Source organism: Nicotiana attenuata, chromosome 12, assembly GCF_001879085.1.
Source record: "Nicotiana attenuata strain UT chromosome 12, NIATTr2, whole genome shotgun sequence".
NCBI lineage: Eukaryota > Viridiplantae > Streptophyta > Magnoliopsida > Solanales > Solanaceae > Nicotiana > Nicotiana attenuata.
The window spans coordinates 26,117,935-26,136,168 of NC_032000.1; the positions used below are offsets into that span (position 1 = coordinate 26,117,935).

An 18,234-nucleotide genomic window follows, 5' to 3' on the forward strand; every position below is an offset into this window, starting at 1 on the left:
TGTGGTGATTATTTATTACTTAAGCGACCAACAACCAAATGACCTGTAAGTCTTTAAACGTTCTATTTCTACTTACTAAGCTCACTAATCGAAGAGGGGATTATCTTGCAACCAAGATATGATTATTTTCATTATATTTGGTTTAAGGAGTTATAGATATTTGAAAGATTTAACGAAAGATAACTGAACCTTTATTCATTTAAAAATCCAACTTGACCTTTACAAAAAGCTGGCATAGCCGTTGGGTTGTATAACCAATTGAGTTTTGAGCTTGTTTAAAAAAAAAAAAAAGATTTACTTTCCCACCTAATGTTCGTACTCGCTTCGGGACCTAATTAAGGGAGATTCGCGTCGAGTAAGACATATTAAAGGAGAAAGCATTTTCTACTAGAATATTTTCTATTTTTAATGTTCGAACATAAGATCATTGGTTAAGAGTAAAACTATCATATTCATTTCACTGCAATCTTTAGTGGTGTTTATAACTTAACTTATAAATGGTTCAATTGGCACATTTTGGAAAACCCAAAGCCCTTATCTTGCAATTTTTCTTTCTTACGTACGTTATAGTCGTTACTTTATGAAAATCGGCCGTACCTCATGGGCCGAATCACTAATTTCCAATCGACATTGTCAGTAAAGTAACATTGAAAAACGTTAACTAACGGACAAATTTTACAGGTCCAAAATTTTGATTCAAATTATCCTTCTTAATTCCATACCCACCCCACTACCCCACTACTGTGACTTTCACATGGCATTATGTAATTGTATCTATATAACACACACACACACACACTAATGCTTCAACTACTTGTCTTAGTTGTCTACACGTCTACCCATTTTTCCAAACAACAAGCTCAACAAGTAAGAATTTTTACTTTCCAACATTTTCTTGATTAGCTGTATAACAAAATAGGCTTTTTTTTCTTGACATTATAGTATATACTAGTTTCATTGAGTTTTGCTATTTTTATGATTTTTAGCATATTGTTCTAGCATAAAGCCATTAAGGGGTGTGTGAAAAATAGGTTCTTCTTTCTTTCATACTTTATAACAAAAATATGTATGCTTGTTTGAATGACTATAGTATTTACTAGTTTCGTTGAGTTTTGCTATTTTTATGAGTTTTAGCATATTGTTTTTAGCAGAAAGCCATTGAGGGGTGTGTGAAAAATAGTTTCTTTATTTATATACTGTATGCTTGTTTTGATGACTATAGTATTTACTAGTAGTTTCATTGAGTTTTTTGCTATTTTTATGATTTTTCAAGCAGAAGGCCATTGAGGGTGTGTAAAAAATTGGAAAAATGGGGAGAATGTCAATACCCATGGTGGGTTTTGTGGTGTTATGCCTATGGGCAGTGGTAGCAGAAGGAGAATATGTGAAATACAAGGACCCAAAACAGCCAGTAGGAGCTAGAATCAAGGATTTGATGAAAAGGATGACACTTGAGGAAAAGATTGGTCAGATGACTCAGATTGAGAGGAAAGTTGCCACTGCTGATGTTATGAAGCAAAACTTCATTGGTATGTTTGAAATATCTATCCTCTAGATTGAAATGGTTATTCTTGAATAGGAGTGCTTGTTTTTTGGATCATACTAGAACTTTGTGCATTTGGATCTTGAAAAAGGCATATCTATAGCTATGTGTATATTTGTCTAAATCACTGTTAATATGGCTAGATCTGTGCCATAAGACTAAAGGCATATCTATTAGTATGTGTATATTTGGCAACTTAGTGTTGTGTTACCTTTAAGAGAAAATGATATTGCTTGATCAGTGTGCCATAAGACTAAAAGTAAGTGAAACTTCTGTACTAATCAGGCATTAATAGAGGAAAGTTGCCACAGCTGATGTTGCGAAGCAAAATTTCATTGGTATATCTATATGTACCCTCAAGATTGATTGGCCATTCTTGAGTACTTTTTTCCACTTCATACTAGAACTTTGTGCATTTAGTTTTTGGAAATACACATCTATTAGTATGTGTATATTTGGCTACTTATTGTTGTGTTACTTTTAAGAGAAAAAGATATTGCTAGATCACTGTGCCATAATTCTAAAAGTGAGTGAACTTTTGTAGTACTAATTTAAACATAAGAGGTGAAAAGGATTCATTTTACTCAGTATTGTCTTGTATTTCGTGCAGGGAGTGTATTGAGTGGTGGAGGGAGTGTACCTGCACCTAAGGCATCTGCTCAGGCTTGGACCAATATGGTAGATGAGATTCAAAAGGGTTCTCTTTCGACCCGTCTTGGTATTCCCATGATTTATGGAATTGATGCCGTTCATGGTCACAACAATGTCTATGGGGCTACAATCTTTCCTCACAATGTTGGGCTTGGTGTTACCAGGCAAGTATTATATACACTAAAAACGTTGTTTGAAATGAATCTGCTAACTTTAGGACTATAGTGTAATCACAATTTGAAGTATTGGTTGGTAGTGTTAAGGATATCCTTAGAGATTGTATTCATGATAGTTGATTTTCTACTTGTTAATCATTTCAAATCTAAATGTCAAATTGTCTCAATCTCTTTCCCCTAAAGTTATGATCTTTTTCTTGCTTTATCCATAAATTCAAGCAAAAGAATTTCAATTCAGTTTATCAACTTTACCAAGCACGGAAGTACTCAAGCTAAAAGATATGCACCTAGAGAGTGGCTATTGTACAGTAATTAGCAATTTTCAGAATTTTGGGTTTTGTTTCTACCCCTAAAATCCTTCCTTTTTTATCTAATCGTAAACAAGGTTTTGCTAATTTTATGCAGGGATCCTGATCTTGTGAAGCGTATCGGGGCTGCAACTGCACTTGAAGTTAGAGCTACAGGAATTCCATATGCCTTCGCTCCCTGCATTGCAGTGAGTTGATATGATCACACTTTGTGCCTATGTTGTTTCTATATATTTAGATGTCTGAGTAATTGTCTTATGGTAGGTATGTAGAAATCCTAGATGGGGCCGTTGTTATGAGAGTTACAGTGAAGATCATAGGATCGTGCGAAGCATGACAGAGATCATTCCGGGCCTGCAAGGAGATTTGCCTGCTAAATCAAAGAACGGTGTTCCTTACGTCGGAGGAAAGTAAGAATCTCTATCCCTTTTTAGATCTTGATTATTTCCTTGCCTATAAATGATTTGTACTCGCAAATTCTTATGAATTACCTATAATTCTTTGTTTGAGAAACTAGGATTTCAATCCTATAGACTATCAATGCTGATGTTGTTCCTTGTTAACTTTCATATGGTTAAGGACTAAGGTTGCGGCCTGTGCTAAGCACTTTGTGGGAGATGGTGGCACGTTGCACGGCGTTGATGAAAGTAACACTGTAATCAGCTCAAACAGTTTATTTAGCATCCACATGCCTGCATATTATGACTCACTCAGAAAGGGTGTTGCAACGGTTATGGTGTCTTACTCAAGCTGGAACGGAAGAAAGATGCACGCCAACCGAGATCTAATCACTGGCTTCCTTAAGGACAAGCTCAAGTTCAGGGTAAGTTTGATCAATTCACTTCATTGTAGAACTCCGCCAAGTTAAAGTCAAGTTGGATATATTGCAGTATAACCACCTCTTTTGGTCTTTATGTTTCAGGGTTTCGTCATTTCAGATTGGCAAGGGATTGACCGGATTACTGATCCACCTCATGCTAACTACTCTTATTCAGTTCAAGCTGGAATTATGGCAGGAATCGACATGGTTAGTCTTATAAATTTGTACTGGGATCTTTAGATCAACTTACCTTGTAAATATATCTAAGAAATAATGATGGTTGATGTTACAGCACTTTGTATTCACCATGATTATTTTGTCTACGCTTCAGATTATGGTCCCCGAGAATTATAGAGAGTTTATCGATACTTTGACTTCTCAAGTGAAAGCCAATATCATTCCCATGAGCAGAATTGATGATGCTGTGAAGCGGATATTGAGAGTAAAATTTGTTATGGGTCTCTTCGAGAACCCAATGTCTGACCCTAGCTTGGCAAACCAACTGGGTAGCCAGGTAAATAAAATATCAACGTGTAATTCCAAAAATCTTTCACTGCCTTGTTTGCGCTAGACTTAACCTGCTTTATTGTATTTCTGTAGGAGCACAGAGAATTAGCAAGGGAAGCAGTTAGGAAATCACTCGTGCTCTTGAAGAATGGCAAGACGCCTAGTCAGCCACTACTTCCTCTTCCAAAGAAAGCACCAAAAATACTTGTTGCTGGAACTCATGCAGACAACTTGGGTTACCAATGTGGAGGCTGGACAATTGAATGGCAGGGCGTTGCTGGCAACGATCTTACTATTGGTAAGTTTTCTCATATTTTGTGTGTAGTATTGGCAACATTGTTATTGTTGCAACATGATGCAAAAACTTCTTCTATTTTGCCTGCCATCTCAAGTGTTTGAATAGTGACAACATGCACTAATGATCAAATTATTACAGTTGGATTTTCCTGTTTCGGTGCTGTTACTCTGCAAAACTATCCAAATTCCCCCTCTTTTAGCATTTTCTGATGTGATCCCTCCTCTTTTCTAGACATTCTTATTTTGCTTCAGATTAAAAAACGAGAAGCAAAAATAAGAAAACCATTTCAACGCCTAGTTATTGTAAGTTGCTAAAACAAACTGACCAAAGCATTCTTTCATTTTCTGAGGTTCCCTGTTACCAAATAACTCTATGCTGTTGTTTTGTTAGTCCTATAAATAAAAGTTCAGTCTTTCTGCTGATTAAATCAACACAGTGTTTTTCTGATATGATAGATAAGAGGGGAACTGATACGCGTTTCAAATTTGTCACTGATACGCGTTTCAAATTTGACAGGCACCACCATTTTAACTGCTATCAAGAAAACTGTTGATCCTTCTACACAAGTAGTGTACCAGCAGAATCCTGATGCGAACTTCGTAAAGTCCAACAAATTCTCCTATGCCATTGTGGTTGTGGGTGAAGTCCCATATGCAGAGATGTTTGGCGATAGTTCAAATCTCACAATAGCTGAACCAGGTCCTAGCACCATCAGTAACGTGTGTGGAGCAGTGAAGTGTGTTGTAGTCGTAGTCTCAGGTCGTCCAGTGGTTATGGAGCCTTACGTTTCAAAAATGGATGCTCTCGTCGCTGCTTGGCTCCCTGGAACTGAAGGCCAAGGTGTTGCTGATGCTTTATTTGGTGACTATGGCTTCACTGGAAAACTTGCTCGCACTTGGTTCAAGAGAGTTGATCAGCTTCCAATGAACTTTGACGATGCACACGTTGATCCCCTCTTTCCCTTTGGATTTGGCATCACAACCAAACCAGTGAAAGGCTACTAATAATACCAATATGATTAGTGCAGTCATTCAGCCTTCAAGAGAGCTGTCTGAATACTCCTGCTATATGTAACAATAGAAAGGAAAGAGGGAACTCTATGTTATTCATTTATTTCAACAATTTGTGCAAGTGCTGGCTGTAGAAAACAAAGCCAGTGATCTTGCAATTTTGATTTTTCATTATTGGAACTGGGCTTGTTCACATAATTTAGCTAGTGGACTGTGCCGTGGAATATAATTTAGGTGGTGTATGTTATCATATTAATATTATAGCAGACTGGTGTTCTGTGTTTATTTATTTATTTATTTATTTGTTTGTTTTTTGCATATTCTTAGACGTTAGACCGATGACTGAAGTTACCATTGTATCTTCGGATGCAAAAGCTCAGAAATGTGAAATTTCTTTCATATTTAACAATTCAATTGTGTTTGGTTCTTAAGATTTTGGTACGGAAAAGGGGAACAAAATTTGTGGGTTGATGTGCGCATAATTTAGATTAGCTTATATTTTTATGTTCTGAAATTACATTGCAAATATTCATATTATTACACTTTTGATGCCTACGAATTGCTTCTGTCGAATTCTTTTTACCAAATGGCATACAAATAACACAAAAAATTTAATTATGGTGTGGAGGATTTGAAACCTAAACTTCTTACAATATCTATTGAAGGAGAAAAAAGAATTAGTGTTCTATTAATTAGTTTATTTGTTCCTTCTTTAAATGTGACTCCGCTTGCAAAACATCCTGCATACATGCCACTGCGGCTATGTTGTTTATAGGCGTGGGAGTTTCCAAACCATACTTTGACTACTCTTGTCCTCTCCATTAATATATATGTTGTAAACAAAACGAACTAACATAAATCAAAAGGCAAGCAAATCGTCCAATACAAATTAATGGTTCAGATTGCAACCACCTTTGCCATTCTCAGTAACCGTAGTTTAATTTTTAAGAATATGTATCCAACTGGTGTAGTTGAAGACTGAACCAAGGAAGAATCTAGGAGCTAAGCTCGAAGATAGAAGAAGCTAAGCTAGGGCAGTGCCGAGAAAATAGTTCAGAGAAATTAGAAGTGAGAAGAGAATGATTATTATTATTCTGAATGAATGTCAATACATGAATTACAATATATATAAAGAAATGGATCAAATGCAAGTGGATCACTAAAAGGAATCTCTTCAACTTATCCTAACTAACTATGTAACTAACACTGACTTTCTCTAACTAACTCTGCCGCATCAGCTTTAGTCGTAACTAACTTCTGCCACGTCTGCCGCCAACTCAGCTCTCCTCTAAATCTTTCAATAATACCCCTGCAAAAGAACACCCTTGTCCTAAAGGTGAAAGGTAGAAAATCTGTGTTGCAAATCAAAAAGGTATTCCCAGGTGTCGTTAGTTGCTTCAACGCCAGTCCACTTAATAAGAGGCATATAGCCTTATTCCCTCGCTTAACCCATCTTCTATTAGGAATAACTTCAGGCAAAGGACAGTAGGTGCTTGACAGATGCATAACAGGAGGATGATTTATACATTTGGGATTTCTGAGCACCTTTTAAGTTGAGAGACGTGGAAGGTGAGATGAATCAAGGCATCAGCTTGTAGTAGTAGGCGATAAGCAACTGCTCCCACCTTAGTTTTGATAGGATAAGGACCAAAATACTTTGCAGCTAGCTTATTGAAGGGCTTGGTGGCTATAGAAACCTGTCTATAAGGTTGCAACTTCAAATATACCCTCCCACCAACCTCAAAGTGTCTATCAGTTTTGTGTTTGTTAGCCAAGTCTTACATCCTATATTGAGCTCTTGACAAATGCCATTTCAAAAGCTGCTGAATAGCTTCTCTAGCTGCTAAGGACCTATCTACCATTTTAGTATCAGTTTCACCAGCTAAGTAGGGAAGATTTATAAGGGGTTTCTGATCATAAAGAACTTCATAAGGAGTGAATTTAATAGAAGAATGGTAGGTAGTATTATACCACCATTCAGCAAAAGACAAGTAAGATGACCAATCTTTTGGGCTATCTTTGTAAAAGCACCTTAGGAAGTTTTCAAAGTTCAGTTTAAGATCTCAGTCTGCCCGTCGGGGATGATAGGCTGTGAATCTTTGTAACTGAACTCCTTATAAAATAAGAAAAGATTTCTTGCCAAAAAGTGATGAGAAAAACAGGATCTCTGTCATTGGTCATAGTGACACGGAAACCATGTAGTTTAAAAACATTATCAAGGAAGCACTGAGCTACAGACTGAGCAGTATAAGGGTGAGATAAACTCATGAATGCCCGTACTTACTCAGTCAATCAACCACTACCAATATCACCTCCTTTCCATTAGACTTGGGCAAGCCTTCAATAAAGTCAAGGCAAATGTCAGTCCATACACCATTTGGAATTGGCAATGGCTGTAGAAGACTAGGATATGCAACTGCATCATACTTATGTTGTTGTCACACATACCATTTGTTAGATGAATTCTCTAGTATCTGCAATGAGTATTCTAATGGAACAATGATTGCAGCCTTTTGATAGTTGCATCCATCCCAGAATATTCACCTTGGGTGGTTGCATGCCACAATTCGATAATAGTTCTTCTCAACTGAGAATCATGCCCTACTACCAATCTGCCTTTCCACCTTAACTAGTTATTAAGCCAAGTAAATGACTTAAATGGCTGTAGTTGTAACTTAGCAATCAACTCCTGCAAGTAAGGATCAGTAGACCAAGTATTCTATATCTGTGCAAGTAATGAATCATTTGGCTTTAGGATGGAAATGGATAACAGTTCAGCCTCAGGTTTCCCAGACAAAGCATCGACAACTTTGTTCTCAGTTTCCTTCTTATATTCAATAGAGAAAACAAAGGCCATAAGTTTAGAAATCCCAGCCACCTGAAAATTAGTATGAATGTTTTGGTCTAAAAGGTAATTTAAAGTCTTCTGATCTGTCTTGAAAATAAATCTCCTGCCCAACAAATAATGAGACCATTTAGTAACATCAAAATGAGAGCTAAAAGTTCCTTGTCATACACACTCATAACCTGATGCCTAGGGGCCAAAGATCTACTAATGTAAGTTATAATGCGACCTTGTTACATCAAAACAACTCCAATACCCTTCACATTAGCATCAGTCTCTACTATAAATGGTTTAGAATAATCAGGCATGGCCAAGATAGGAAGCAAAATTAAAGCTTGTTTGAGTCTGTCAAAGGCTGTTATGGATTCTTCTGTGCACAAAAATCCATCCTTCTTCAGCAACTTATGTAAAGGTTTGCAAATGGATCCAAACCCTTTTATAAACCTCCTATAGTACCCATCTAGGCCAAGAAATTCTCTCAGTTTCTTGAGGTTATCAGGAATTGGCCACTGCTGCACAATCGCAATCTTCTTAGGGTCAGTAGACGGGTTTCCTTACTGATAAAGTGACCTAAGTACTCAACCTTAGACACTCCAAAAGCATATTTAGGATGCTTGGCACAAGTTGATACCTCTTCATCAGTTCAAACACAACTTCAACATGTTCCAGATGAGCAGTCATACTTTTGCTATAAATTAGGATACCATCAAAAAATAAAACTACCGATTTCCTTAATAAGGGCTAAGAACTTTGGTCATTAAGCTTTGAAATGAAGAGGGTGCAGTAGTTAGGCCAAAGGGCATAACTAGAAATTCATAGTAACCTTCATGTGTTTTGAAAGTTGTCTTATGAGTACTTCATTTGCCATTCTCAGCTGATGATATCCAGCTCGTAAATCTATTTTAGAAAATACTTTTGCTCCTCCTAACTCATCAAACAAATCCTCTATTATGGGGATAGGGAACTTATCTTTTATTGTTAACTGATTAAGCTCCCTATAGCCAAGACATAATCTCTAACTTCTATCTTTTTTTCCAACCAAAACAATAGGAGAGGCATAGGGACCGGTAGAGTGTTGTATGACTCCTTGATCAATCATTTCTTGAACCAGCTTTTCAATGATATTCTTCTTAACACCAGGATATCGATAGGGCCTCTTGTTTACTGGATTTGCATCCTCAATGAGAGGAATCCTATGATCAAAGGAAGTAGGGAGGTTGGGTAGTAGGAATCTCAAATATGCTAGCATATTGCTCCAGTAACACAATTAAAGCTGGAGAAATTTCAGTACCTAGAGCAGCTTGTATGTTATGAAAACTATGATTCTCCTCCGCATTATTTGTTACTATTATCACAAAGAATTTAGTGTCTTCTCCACCTTTCTTGGCTATTAAACTTGCCTACTTAGGTTGATTGCTGGCCCCTCTCAATACATGCTTCCTTCCCTGATAGACAAACTCAATGGTTCTGTTACTAAAGTCAAATAGAATACTGCCCAAGGTGCTTAGCCACTGAACCCCTAAAACAATATCGACATTTCCTAGAGGTAAAAGTAGGAAGTCTTAGGAGAAGGTGGTTCCTTATAAGAGCCACTGCATATTCCTACACACAGAAGCAGTTTGAACCTTTCTTCCATCAGCTACACTAATGCATTGTTCTACTATATCACTGCCTTACATCCAAAACTCTTGGCTACATCTTGGTCAATGAAATTGTGTTTACTCCCAGTGTCAATTAAGACTTGAAAGGGTTTTTTCTCGTGGCAGCCAGTCACCCTAATAGTCTGGTAACTTGTTACCCTAGTGAAGGTTGTAATGAAATAGTTATGAATTCATCTACTCCTTCCACAACATTCTGTGTTTCTTCCTCCATAACCACTTCATGTATGGCTTCTTATTCAACTAGTTCTACCATAAAAATCTGCCTTTTTGCTTTACAATTGTGCCCAACTATACATTTTTCTTCACAAAAAAATATAATCTCTTGGACCTCGCCGAAAAAACAAAATCCATTGGACCTCTTTTCAATGAAGGTGACTATTAGTTTTATTGATTTTCTTGGTATTTGGTTAAAGTCTTATTGAAGGTGGAGTTTGGGAAGGTAGGTTTATGTGAATTCTGGGGGTTTGGAAACATAAAGAGTGGTTAATTTTGGATTATGGTATTTAGAAGTAGGCTTAAGGCCCCAAGATTGGGCATGAGCTTTAAAGACACCTTCTTGTAGTTTAGCAAACTTATATGCTTGCATTAGTGTTCTTAGTGATTGGATTCTAACAGATTTGTTTAGTTCTGGTTTCAATCCACCTAAAAAGCAACTGATAGCATTTTCATTCAAAAGATTGACTTCATTTAACAATCTGTTAAATTCAATCTAATAATCCTGCACACTACCAACTTGTCTCAAATTTTTGATAGCTTTCATTGGATCCTGAAACGCATCCCCAAAACTATCATGTAGAGCCAGAACATATTTAGTCCAAGTTGGGAATGTATTAGCATTTCTAGACCTCATAAATGACCTATGCCACACAATAGCATCACCATCAAAATGAATACAAGCAACCTTAAACCTTTCCTCAAATGCAATTTCCTCCATGGAAAAAATATGATCCACCTTATACAACCAGGATTTTAAATCATATCCAGAGAAACGAGGAAAGTCAAGTCGAGAATATCAAGTAAAGGAGCTATTACCACTTGAAGCATAACTAGTTGAGCTTCCTTAGATCGACCCATTCGAACAGGACTTGTAGATTCACCATCAAATGAAGACGCCATTCCCTTGTCATGTTGTTTGATAAATCCAATTGCCTCTTTGATTTCGAGCAACTCTTTATCTGTTTGAGCATTCCTGAAGTTCATACTAGTCAAACCCTCCATCAATTTCTGCAATTGACGTTCATGCTATCAATAGGTTTGTCTTGATTCTTTTCCCTACCCATGTTATGCCAAGGAGTTATTGCTCTGATACCAATTAGTGCAGTTGAAGACTGAACCAATGAAGAATCTAGGAGCTAAGCTTGAAGATAGAAGAAGCTAAGGCCTCATTTGTTTTTTTTTTAAGAATAAGACGTTTGAATCTGAATACACATCTGAATATTAAAATGTGTATTAAGATTAAGACATTTGAATCTGAATACACGTCTGAATATATTAAGATGTATATTAAGATCTGAATAGAAATAATTAAGACTGTTCGATTTTTAACATCTGAATATATAAAATTTATCTTTATTGAAAATTAATAAACATAAAATTCAAATGAAATACTAACTAATCTAAAATTCTATCAATAAATATATAGTTTTTTAAAATACGATAGTTGTTGGTGGTGATGGCTAACGGGTGGATGCCGATTAGAGGTGGTGGTTGGTGGTAGTTTTGGTTGATGATGGTGGTTCATGCTAGTAGTTAGTACTGATTGGTAGTGATGGCGATTATGATTGAGGATGGTGGTGGTGGGTGGTGATAGTTAATAATGGCGGGTGGTAGTAGTAGTTGTGACTGATGAAGGTGGTGGGTTGGTGGTGGTAGGTTATAATGATGGGCAGTGCCAGCTGTGGTTGTTGATGGTGATGGGGTGGTCAGTTGTGGTAGTTGGAGAATGATTATGGTGGTCGGAGTGGTTGGGATAGTGGGTGGTGATGGTCGATAATGGTGGGACTATGATTGAGGATGACGGTGGCGTGGTGGTGGTGGCATGATGGTAGTTGATAATGGAAGGCGGTGGCGGCAGTTAATAATGAATATGTGATAGCATCTTAATGAAATTAAGTCTCTATTATAGATCTTAATCATAGACCTATTCAGACCCAATAAGTGGTTGTGAAGTAAAAAAATAAACACACTTAATGATTAAAATCTGAATAATTAACATTTAGACTTTAAAAATAAACGCACTTAATGTCTGAGATCTGAATGATTAAGATTCAGACCTCCATTAAGTGCAAACAAATGAGGCCTAAGCCAGGGTAGTGCGCAGAAAATAACTCAAAAAATTTAGAAGAGAGAAGAGAATGATTACTATTATTCTGAATGAATGTCAATACATGAATTACAATGTATATAAAGGAATGGATCAAATGCAAGTGGATCACTAAAATGAAATCTCTTTAACTAATCCTAACTGACTATGTAACTAACACTAACTTTGTCTAACTAACTCTGCCACATCAGCTTTACTCGTAACTGACTTCTGCCACGTCAGCAACACCAATCATGATAAATTACAATTAAAATCGAGTAAATTGATTAACATTTGCACTCAAATAGATGGAGAAAATGAGGGAGACTTTCATGTGTGATTCTCGAAATCAATAAAAATATGAACGTTAACTTAATATCTTAATCACATTAGACTATTTTAGCTAAGTCGCTATTTTACGCAGGTGGGGGTTAGTTTTGTACAAGTGAATCTCGTATTAAACAAGTCTCTCATCTATGTACATGTTTCTTGGATATTGAATTTCCTATACCTAATTATTGCAGCTATTAGTTAATCAAGATTAATTTATGCAACAAAACTTATCGTACCGAATGTTTATACCAGTTTAATGAATATATAATATACATCTCTTCACATATACTCTTATCACTAACCATAGTCAACTAATACATATATTCTTATTTAAATTATGGCTTAACCACGGTAAATTAGTACGGTCTGGCAGAGAGTAAATCAGCAATTTTTGCAACTACAGATTTTGAGAATGTTTATTAATTAATATTATTAAATGTGTTCCTTTTAAGAGTCAATCTTATCTCGGTGGAAAGCTTTTTACATATTTCCTATCAAGTCAAAGAAGGTAAAAGAATCCTACTTGGAAGGAATTTGTGCTTATCCCAAACTATTTAATCTCTAAATCCGATCCCCCAATAAATAACATATCCCGTTTATGTTGATCATATTCGTTTAATTTGTAGATATCATCTCAAACACTAACACTCAAATATTTGCTCTATTATAAAAGGTTCATAACAACTGCAGTATCTAGGTTTACTTTCGTCTCTTTTACTTGGTACATTTTCTTTATTATCATCCCGTATCAATTTAATTATGCACAATCATTAGAATGCCTGCTGATTGCTTTGTTTTTAAATAGTACATTATATTCTTTCATTATGTTGAAGATTTTAACTTCTTCTTTTTTCATGTTAAAGAGTTTAACCTTTTTCTTTGGTCTAAAGGTTTGTGTTTTTGAGTTACTTAAATTACCTTATACGTGACCTGGCTGATTATGTATATTATGTTTATACTATTAGTGCATCTTTTTTTTTTTAGTTGTTGTATAATCTGTTAAATTCTTGAATAAAACCCTAATTTTGTTTTTCCATGTCCATTTACAGAAATCATGAGATCAAGAATTGCAATCCCTATATTGGGACTTGTGATATTATTCTCTGCCTGCATGGCAGAAGGAGATTACTTGCTTTACAAGGATCCTAGGAAGCCGCTAAATATACGTATAAGGGATCTAATGAGTAGAATGACATTGGCAGAGAAAATAGGGCAGATGACACAGCTCGATAGAAGAATTTTGACACCGAAAATTATGAAAGATTACGGAATAGGGAGCGTACTGAGTGGTGGAGGAAGTGTGCCAAAACCTGAAGCGACAGCCCGAGAATGGGTTGATATGGTGAATGAGTTTCAAAAGGGAGCATTGTCTACTAGGCTTGGAATTCCTATGATTTATGGGATTGATGCAGTTCATGGCCATAATAATGTTTATAAGGCTACTGTTTTTCCTCATAATGTTGGCCTTGGTGCAACCAGGCAAGTTCCCTTGATTTTTAGTATAAAGCATTTAACTTCTATTACATTATTGTTAGGTCAGTTTAATGGAAAATTAAAGTAATTGTCCGTAACAAGTAGAGCAATTAATCTGACAAATAGGGTAACTAAATCATTACAATGTCATTGGATATACAATAAATCTTTTTTATAACTTATGTTTAATTTGCCGTGCCTTTTTTGGGTTAAGGATTAGTTTCCTTTGAAAGATTAAAGGAAATAGTATTCCATGCGCCCCGATTTATGTGACATCACTCGAATCTTGATAGTCAAATAAGTTTTTCTTTGATTTGACCGTAATTTTTCTTGTCTTTTAAATATTTTGAATTGTTAATTATTGTATTTTTTATTATATAAACTTTTATTTCAAAAACATAAAAGATTTAATATCCGTTTGAATTAACAATCAAAATTAAGAAGTTTTACTTTCAGCGAGGCTAGATTATAATATTGTTTCTTTTTGTTGTATAAAATAATTAACACCTTTTTCTACCACTTAATTTAAACAATGAAGATGTTTTAGCGAGGCTATTCTTCTTCATCTTGTTAAAAGATCTTGATGTTTTAGTTCTCCTCGAATAATAGTAGTATCAAAAGTTTTATTTATTCAAATTAATTACATACGAGTAGTCAAATTAATAAATTAACAGTTTTAATTACTTTGTCTCATTACATGATTTGTTTGTCTTTTTATTTTTTTCTTTCTTTCAAATCTTGCAGAGATCCAGAGCTTGTGAAAAGAATTGGTGCTGCAACTGCTCTTGAAGTTAGAGCTACTGGCATTCAATATGTTTTTGCTCCATGCATTGCGGTAAATATATGTTTATCCTAACCTTACATTGTACGTTTTTTTTTGGATTATCAAGTCATGTTTGTTATAAATCGTTAATTGATCGTGATACATTATTGGTGCATAGAATTTAAAATTAGTTTTTAAATAACTTGTGCCTCAACAGGTATGCAGAGATCCAAGATGGGGTAGGTGCTATGAGAGTTACAGTGAGGATCCAGAAATTGTGAAACAAATGACTGAAATTATCCCTGGATTACAAGGGGACCATCCTCCTCGTAAAGCTGGCATTCCTTATGTTGCTGGAAAGTAAGCTTAATTTACATTACCCTTACTAAGTCTCTTATAATCCGTTTGGCCAAGTTTCTGTCAAGCCAAAAGTGTTTATATTTTTAAATTAAATAAGTACTATTTATTTTAGAGAGTTGAGTTGTTTGATCAAAGCTTTTAAGAAAAAAAATTAATGCTTTTGAGTAGTCGCAAGAATTTTCAAACTGCTACTTTTCAAAAATGCTTTTTCGAAAAGTAATTCTCAAATAAGCAAATTTTGGAAGCTTGACCAAACAAACAATTACTCATCAACTCTTTAATATAATCGTCAAAACATGTCTAACATTTTCTTTTTAATATAAATTCAAACCATTTCTTTAGGGAAAAGGTAGCAGCTTGTGCTAAACACTTTGTTGGAGATGGTGGTACAACAAAAGGGATCAATGAGAATAATACAGTGACAGATTGGCACACATTGCTAAGTATTCACATGCCTGGTTATTATCAATCAATTATCAAGGGAGTTTCTACTGTTATGGTGTCTTATTCAAGTTGGAATGGTGTTAAGATGCATGCACATCATAATCTTGTTACCAATTTCCTCAAGGATACCTTAAAATTCAGGGTAATTAACCATTTCACTAACCTTGATTAGTTGAGTAATTCAATAACTTTTAGTTAAGAAATTAAAAGTATTTTTTTTTTTGTGAAGGGATTTGTCATCTCAGATTGGCAAGGAATTGATAAAATAACTTCACCACCTCATGCAAATTACACACATTCGGTGCTCACTGGGGTTCAAGCTGGCATTGACATGGTTAGCTACTAATATTCTCTCTAATCCTTTTTATATGTCGCTTAAATTTTTTGTACGTTCATAATTAAAATATTAGCCCCTCTGATCCTATGTAGCTGCCATTTTATCCTTCTGCAAACCCATTATAAAAACATTAATAGTTAGAGTTACTTGATTAAACTGTCCTTATTTATTCTTTGATTTCTTAATCTTTTACTTTTTTTCTTGGACATTTAAAAAAATATAAAAACTAATCTTTGATACGACAAGTATTTCGGAACAAATAATTTTATCTTAAGTGTAAAGTACATAGGATCAAAAGGAGAATTTAATAACATTGGGTCATTAAAATACCTTTATCTCTTCCTTACATGAGTAACTAATAAACTATATGTCTTCTTCAAGTAGTGTAGCTAGAATTAGAAGGGGAAAAAAATGAATGCCTTCTTCATTTTCTGAAGTGACTAATAATATTTTGGACCAAAATTTTCTTTTTGGTTTTTTTTTTTTTTTTTTTTTTTTTTTTTTTTTGTCGCGTAAAGTGACGTATAAAAAGGAACAGATGGAGTGACAATGAAATTGCTGTTCGAAAATTTGAATTGTCACCTGACTTTGTTGTGCTCGATTTTCAGATTATGGTCCCTCTAAACCATACGGAATTTATTGATATATTGACTTCGTTGGTGAATAATAATTATATTCCCTTGTGCCGAATTGATGATGCAGTGAGGAGGATCTTGAGAGTCAAATTTACCATGGGTCTTTTTGAGAATCCTTTGGCTGATTATAGATTAGTTAAACACCTCGGAAGCCAGGTCAGGTTCTTTTTATATACTATATGAATAATCAGATTTTCTAGACTCTATATATTTTTAGAATAATTGTTGAATTGACTGATATTGAGTTTCAATTAATGTTGAAACAGGCACATAGAGATTTGGCAAGAGAAGCAGTGAGAAAATCACTAGTATTACTGAAGAATGGGGCAAATGCAGATGAGCCTGTACTTCCACTGCCTAAGAAGGCAACAAGAATATTAGTGGCTGGATCTCATGCCAACAATTTGGGCTATCAATGTGGTGGTTGGACTATTACTTGGCAAGGAGTTGAAGGAAACAATGTCACACTTGGTATTTTCTCCACCCATCCTCTTTCTCTCAAAAAATAATAAAGATTTCGTAAAGAATTTATGTTCGGTACACTAATTTTTACGCTGTCAACTTAAGTTAACCTACAATAGCTGGTAATTTTTCATTTAGGCATGAGATGATAATCTGACAAAGAGCAATAGATAATATGCAATAACCAGTTAAATAATATTGATAGTGTTACTATTACGTAGTATATATAACTTAAACTCTTATAGAATGTTGATTTCTGTCCTTGCCAGGCCCGTCCCCTCTTTTTTTCTCTTTTTTGTTTAACCTTTTTTTTTTGTCAAGAACAACAACTGGCCGAAACTTGGATTGAGACGTAGTTGTTTATTGTTGTGATGTGGTCAAGAACAAAGATTTTCATCTAAGCTCATCTAATATATAAGTAAAATAAAATAAAAGAAAATTCCTACTAGTATATAAACCTCTAGTCATTTTACCTTTTTGGTCATTTCTGAAAATTTCAGGGACAACCATTTTGGATGCTGTAACTGCTACCGTTGATCCAAGTACAGAAGTAGTCTACAGTGAAAACCCCACGACAGAATTTATGGAATCCAACAAATTCTCATATGCAATAGTAGTAGTAGGTGAACTACCTTATGCTGAAACAGCAGGAGACAACTTGAATTTGACAATCCCAGAGCAGGGAATAACAACAATGAACAATGTCTGTGGAAGTATAAAATGTGTAGTGGTCTTAATTTCTGGGAGACCATTAGTTGTGCAACCACATTTAAGTAACATTGATTCACTTGTTGCTGCTTGGTTACCTGGTACTCAAGGACAAGGAGTTGCTGATGTTTTATTTGGTGATTATGAGTTTACTGGAAAATTATCAAGAACTTGGTTCAAGACTGTGGACCAATTGCCAATGAATGTTGGTGATTCACACTATGATCCACTTTTCCCATTTGGGTTTGGACTCACTACTACAGCTACTAAATTCCAGGACCAAATTGCTTCTAGGTAGAGATAGTTTTTTTAGACTAAAGAACAATGTTTATATTTTAGCTAGTTTTGGTTTTGATTTCGAGCTTCATGTTTACTTTGTTGAGTTAGTAGTGTTCGTTTTACCGGATCTTAATATATATACGAACTTGTCGCACTGAATATATATTATTACTACTAGATATTTTACTCTTCTCTGCTCCATTTTATATATATGGCACATTTATATTTCAGCTAGTATTATATGTTGGTAAATTATTTGCAACCTGTAGATATTAATCAACAAAGGAAGAATATAAGTTGTACCCCAACGAACAACAAA

At 35.1% G+C, this 18,234-nt stretch overlaps 2 protein-coding genes across 3 annotated transcripts; both read left to right on the forward strand.

Annotated features, from left to right (window-relative positions):
- LOC109235471 (beta-glucosidase BoGH3B-like) lies at positions 761-5,606 on the forward strand. Of its 2 annotated transcripts, none has more exons than XM_019401589.1 (10): positions 761-867; positions 1,277-1,529; positions 2,154-2,358; positions 2,776-2,866; positions 2,943-3,088; positions 3,258-3,501; positions 3,601-3,705; positions 3,830-4,012; positions 4,099-4,303; positions 4,820-5,606. In XM_019401589.1, exons 2-10 carry the CDS (start codon positions 1,310-1,312, stop codon positions 5,305-5,307), a joined length of 1,887 nt encoding a protein of 628 aa, XP_019257134.1. In that variant the 5' UTR covers positions 761-867; positions 1,277-1,309; the 3' UTR covers positions 5,308-5,606. The 2 variants fall into 2 exon arrangements, with proteins under 2 accessions (XP_019257134.1, XP_019257135.1); XM_019401590.1 differs by having other exon boundaries at positions 772-867; positions 1,274-1,529.
- On the forward strand, positions 11,802-17,996 carry LOC109236201 (lysosomal beta glucosidase-like). The gene is made up of 9 exons (XM_019402403.1): positions 11,802-11,814; positions 13,573-13,933; positions 14,672-14,762; positions 14,908-15,050; positions 15,393-15,636; positions 15,724-15,828; positions 16,440-16,622; positions 16,733-16,937; positions 17,429-17,996. Exons 1-9 carry the CDS (start codon positions 11,802-11,804, stop codon positions 17,932-17,934), a joined length of 1,851 nt encoding a protein of 616 aa, XP_019257948.1. The 3' UTR covers positions 17,935-17,996.

Excerpts from the sequence above, each read along its gene's own strand:
- LOC109235471 (XM_019401589.1), top strand. The coding sequence starts at position 1,310 with ATGGGGAGAATGTCAATACCCATGGTGGGTTTTGTGGTGTTATGCCTA. Across the intron at positions 2,867-2,942 it reads CCTTCGCTCCCTGCATTGCA|GTATGTAGAAATCCTAGATG; the intron begins GTGAGTTGATAT and ends GTCTTATGGTAG. Across the intron at positions 3,089-3,257 it reads GTTCCTTACGTCGGAGGAAA|GACTAAGGTTGCGGCCTGTG; the intron begins GTAAGAATCTCT and ends CATATGGTTAAG.
- LOC109236201 (XM_019402403.1), top strand. Across the intron at positions 13,934-14,671 it reads GTTGGCCTTGGTGCAACCAG|AGATCCAGAGCTTGTGAAAA; the intron begins GCAAGTTCCCTT and ends CAAATCTTGCAG. Across the intron at positions 16,938-17,428 it reads AGGAAACAATGTCACACTTG|GGACAACCATTTTGGATGCT; the intron begins GTATTTTCTCCA and ends TGAAAATTTCAG.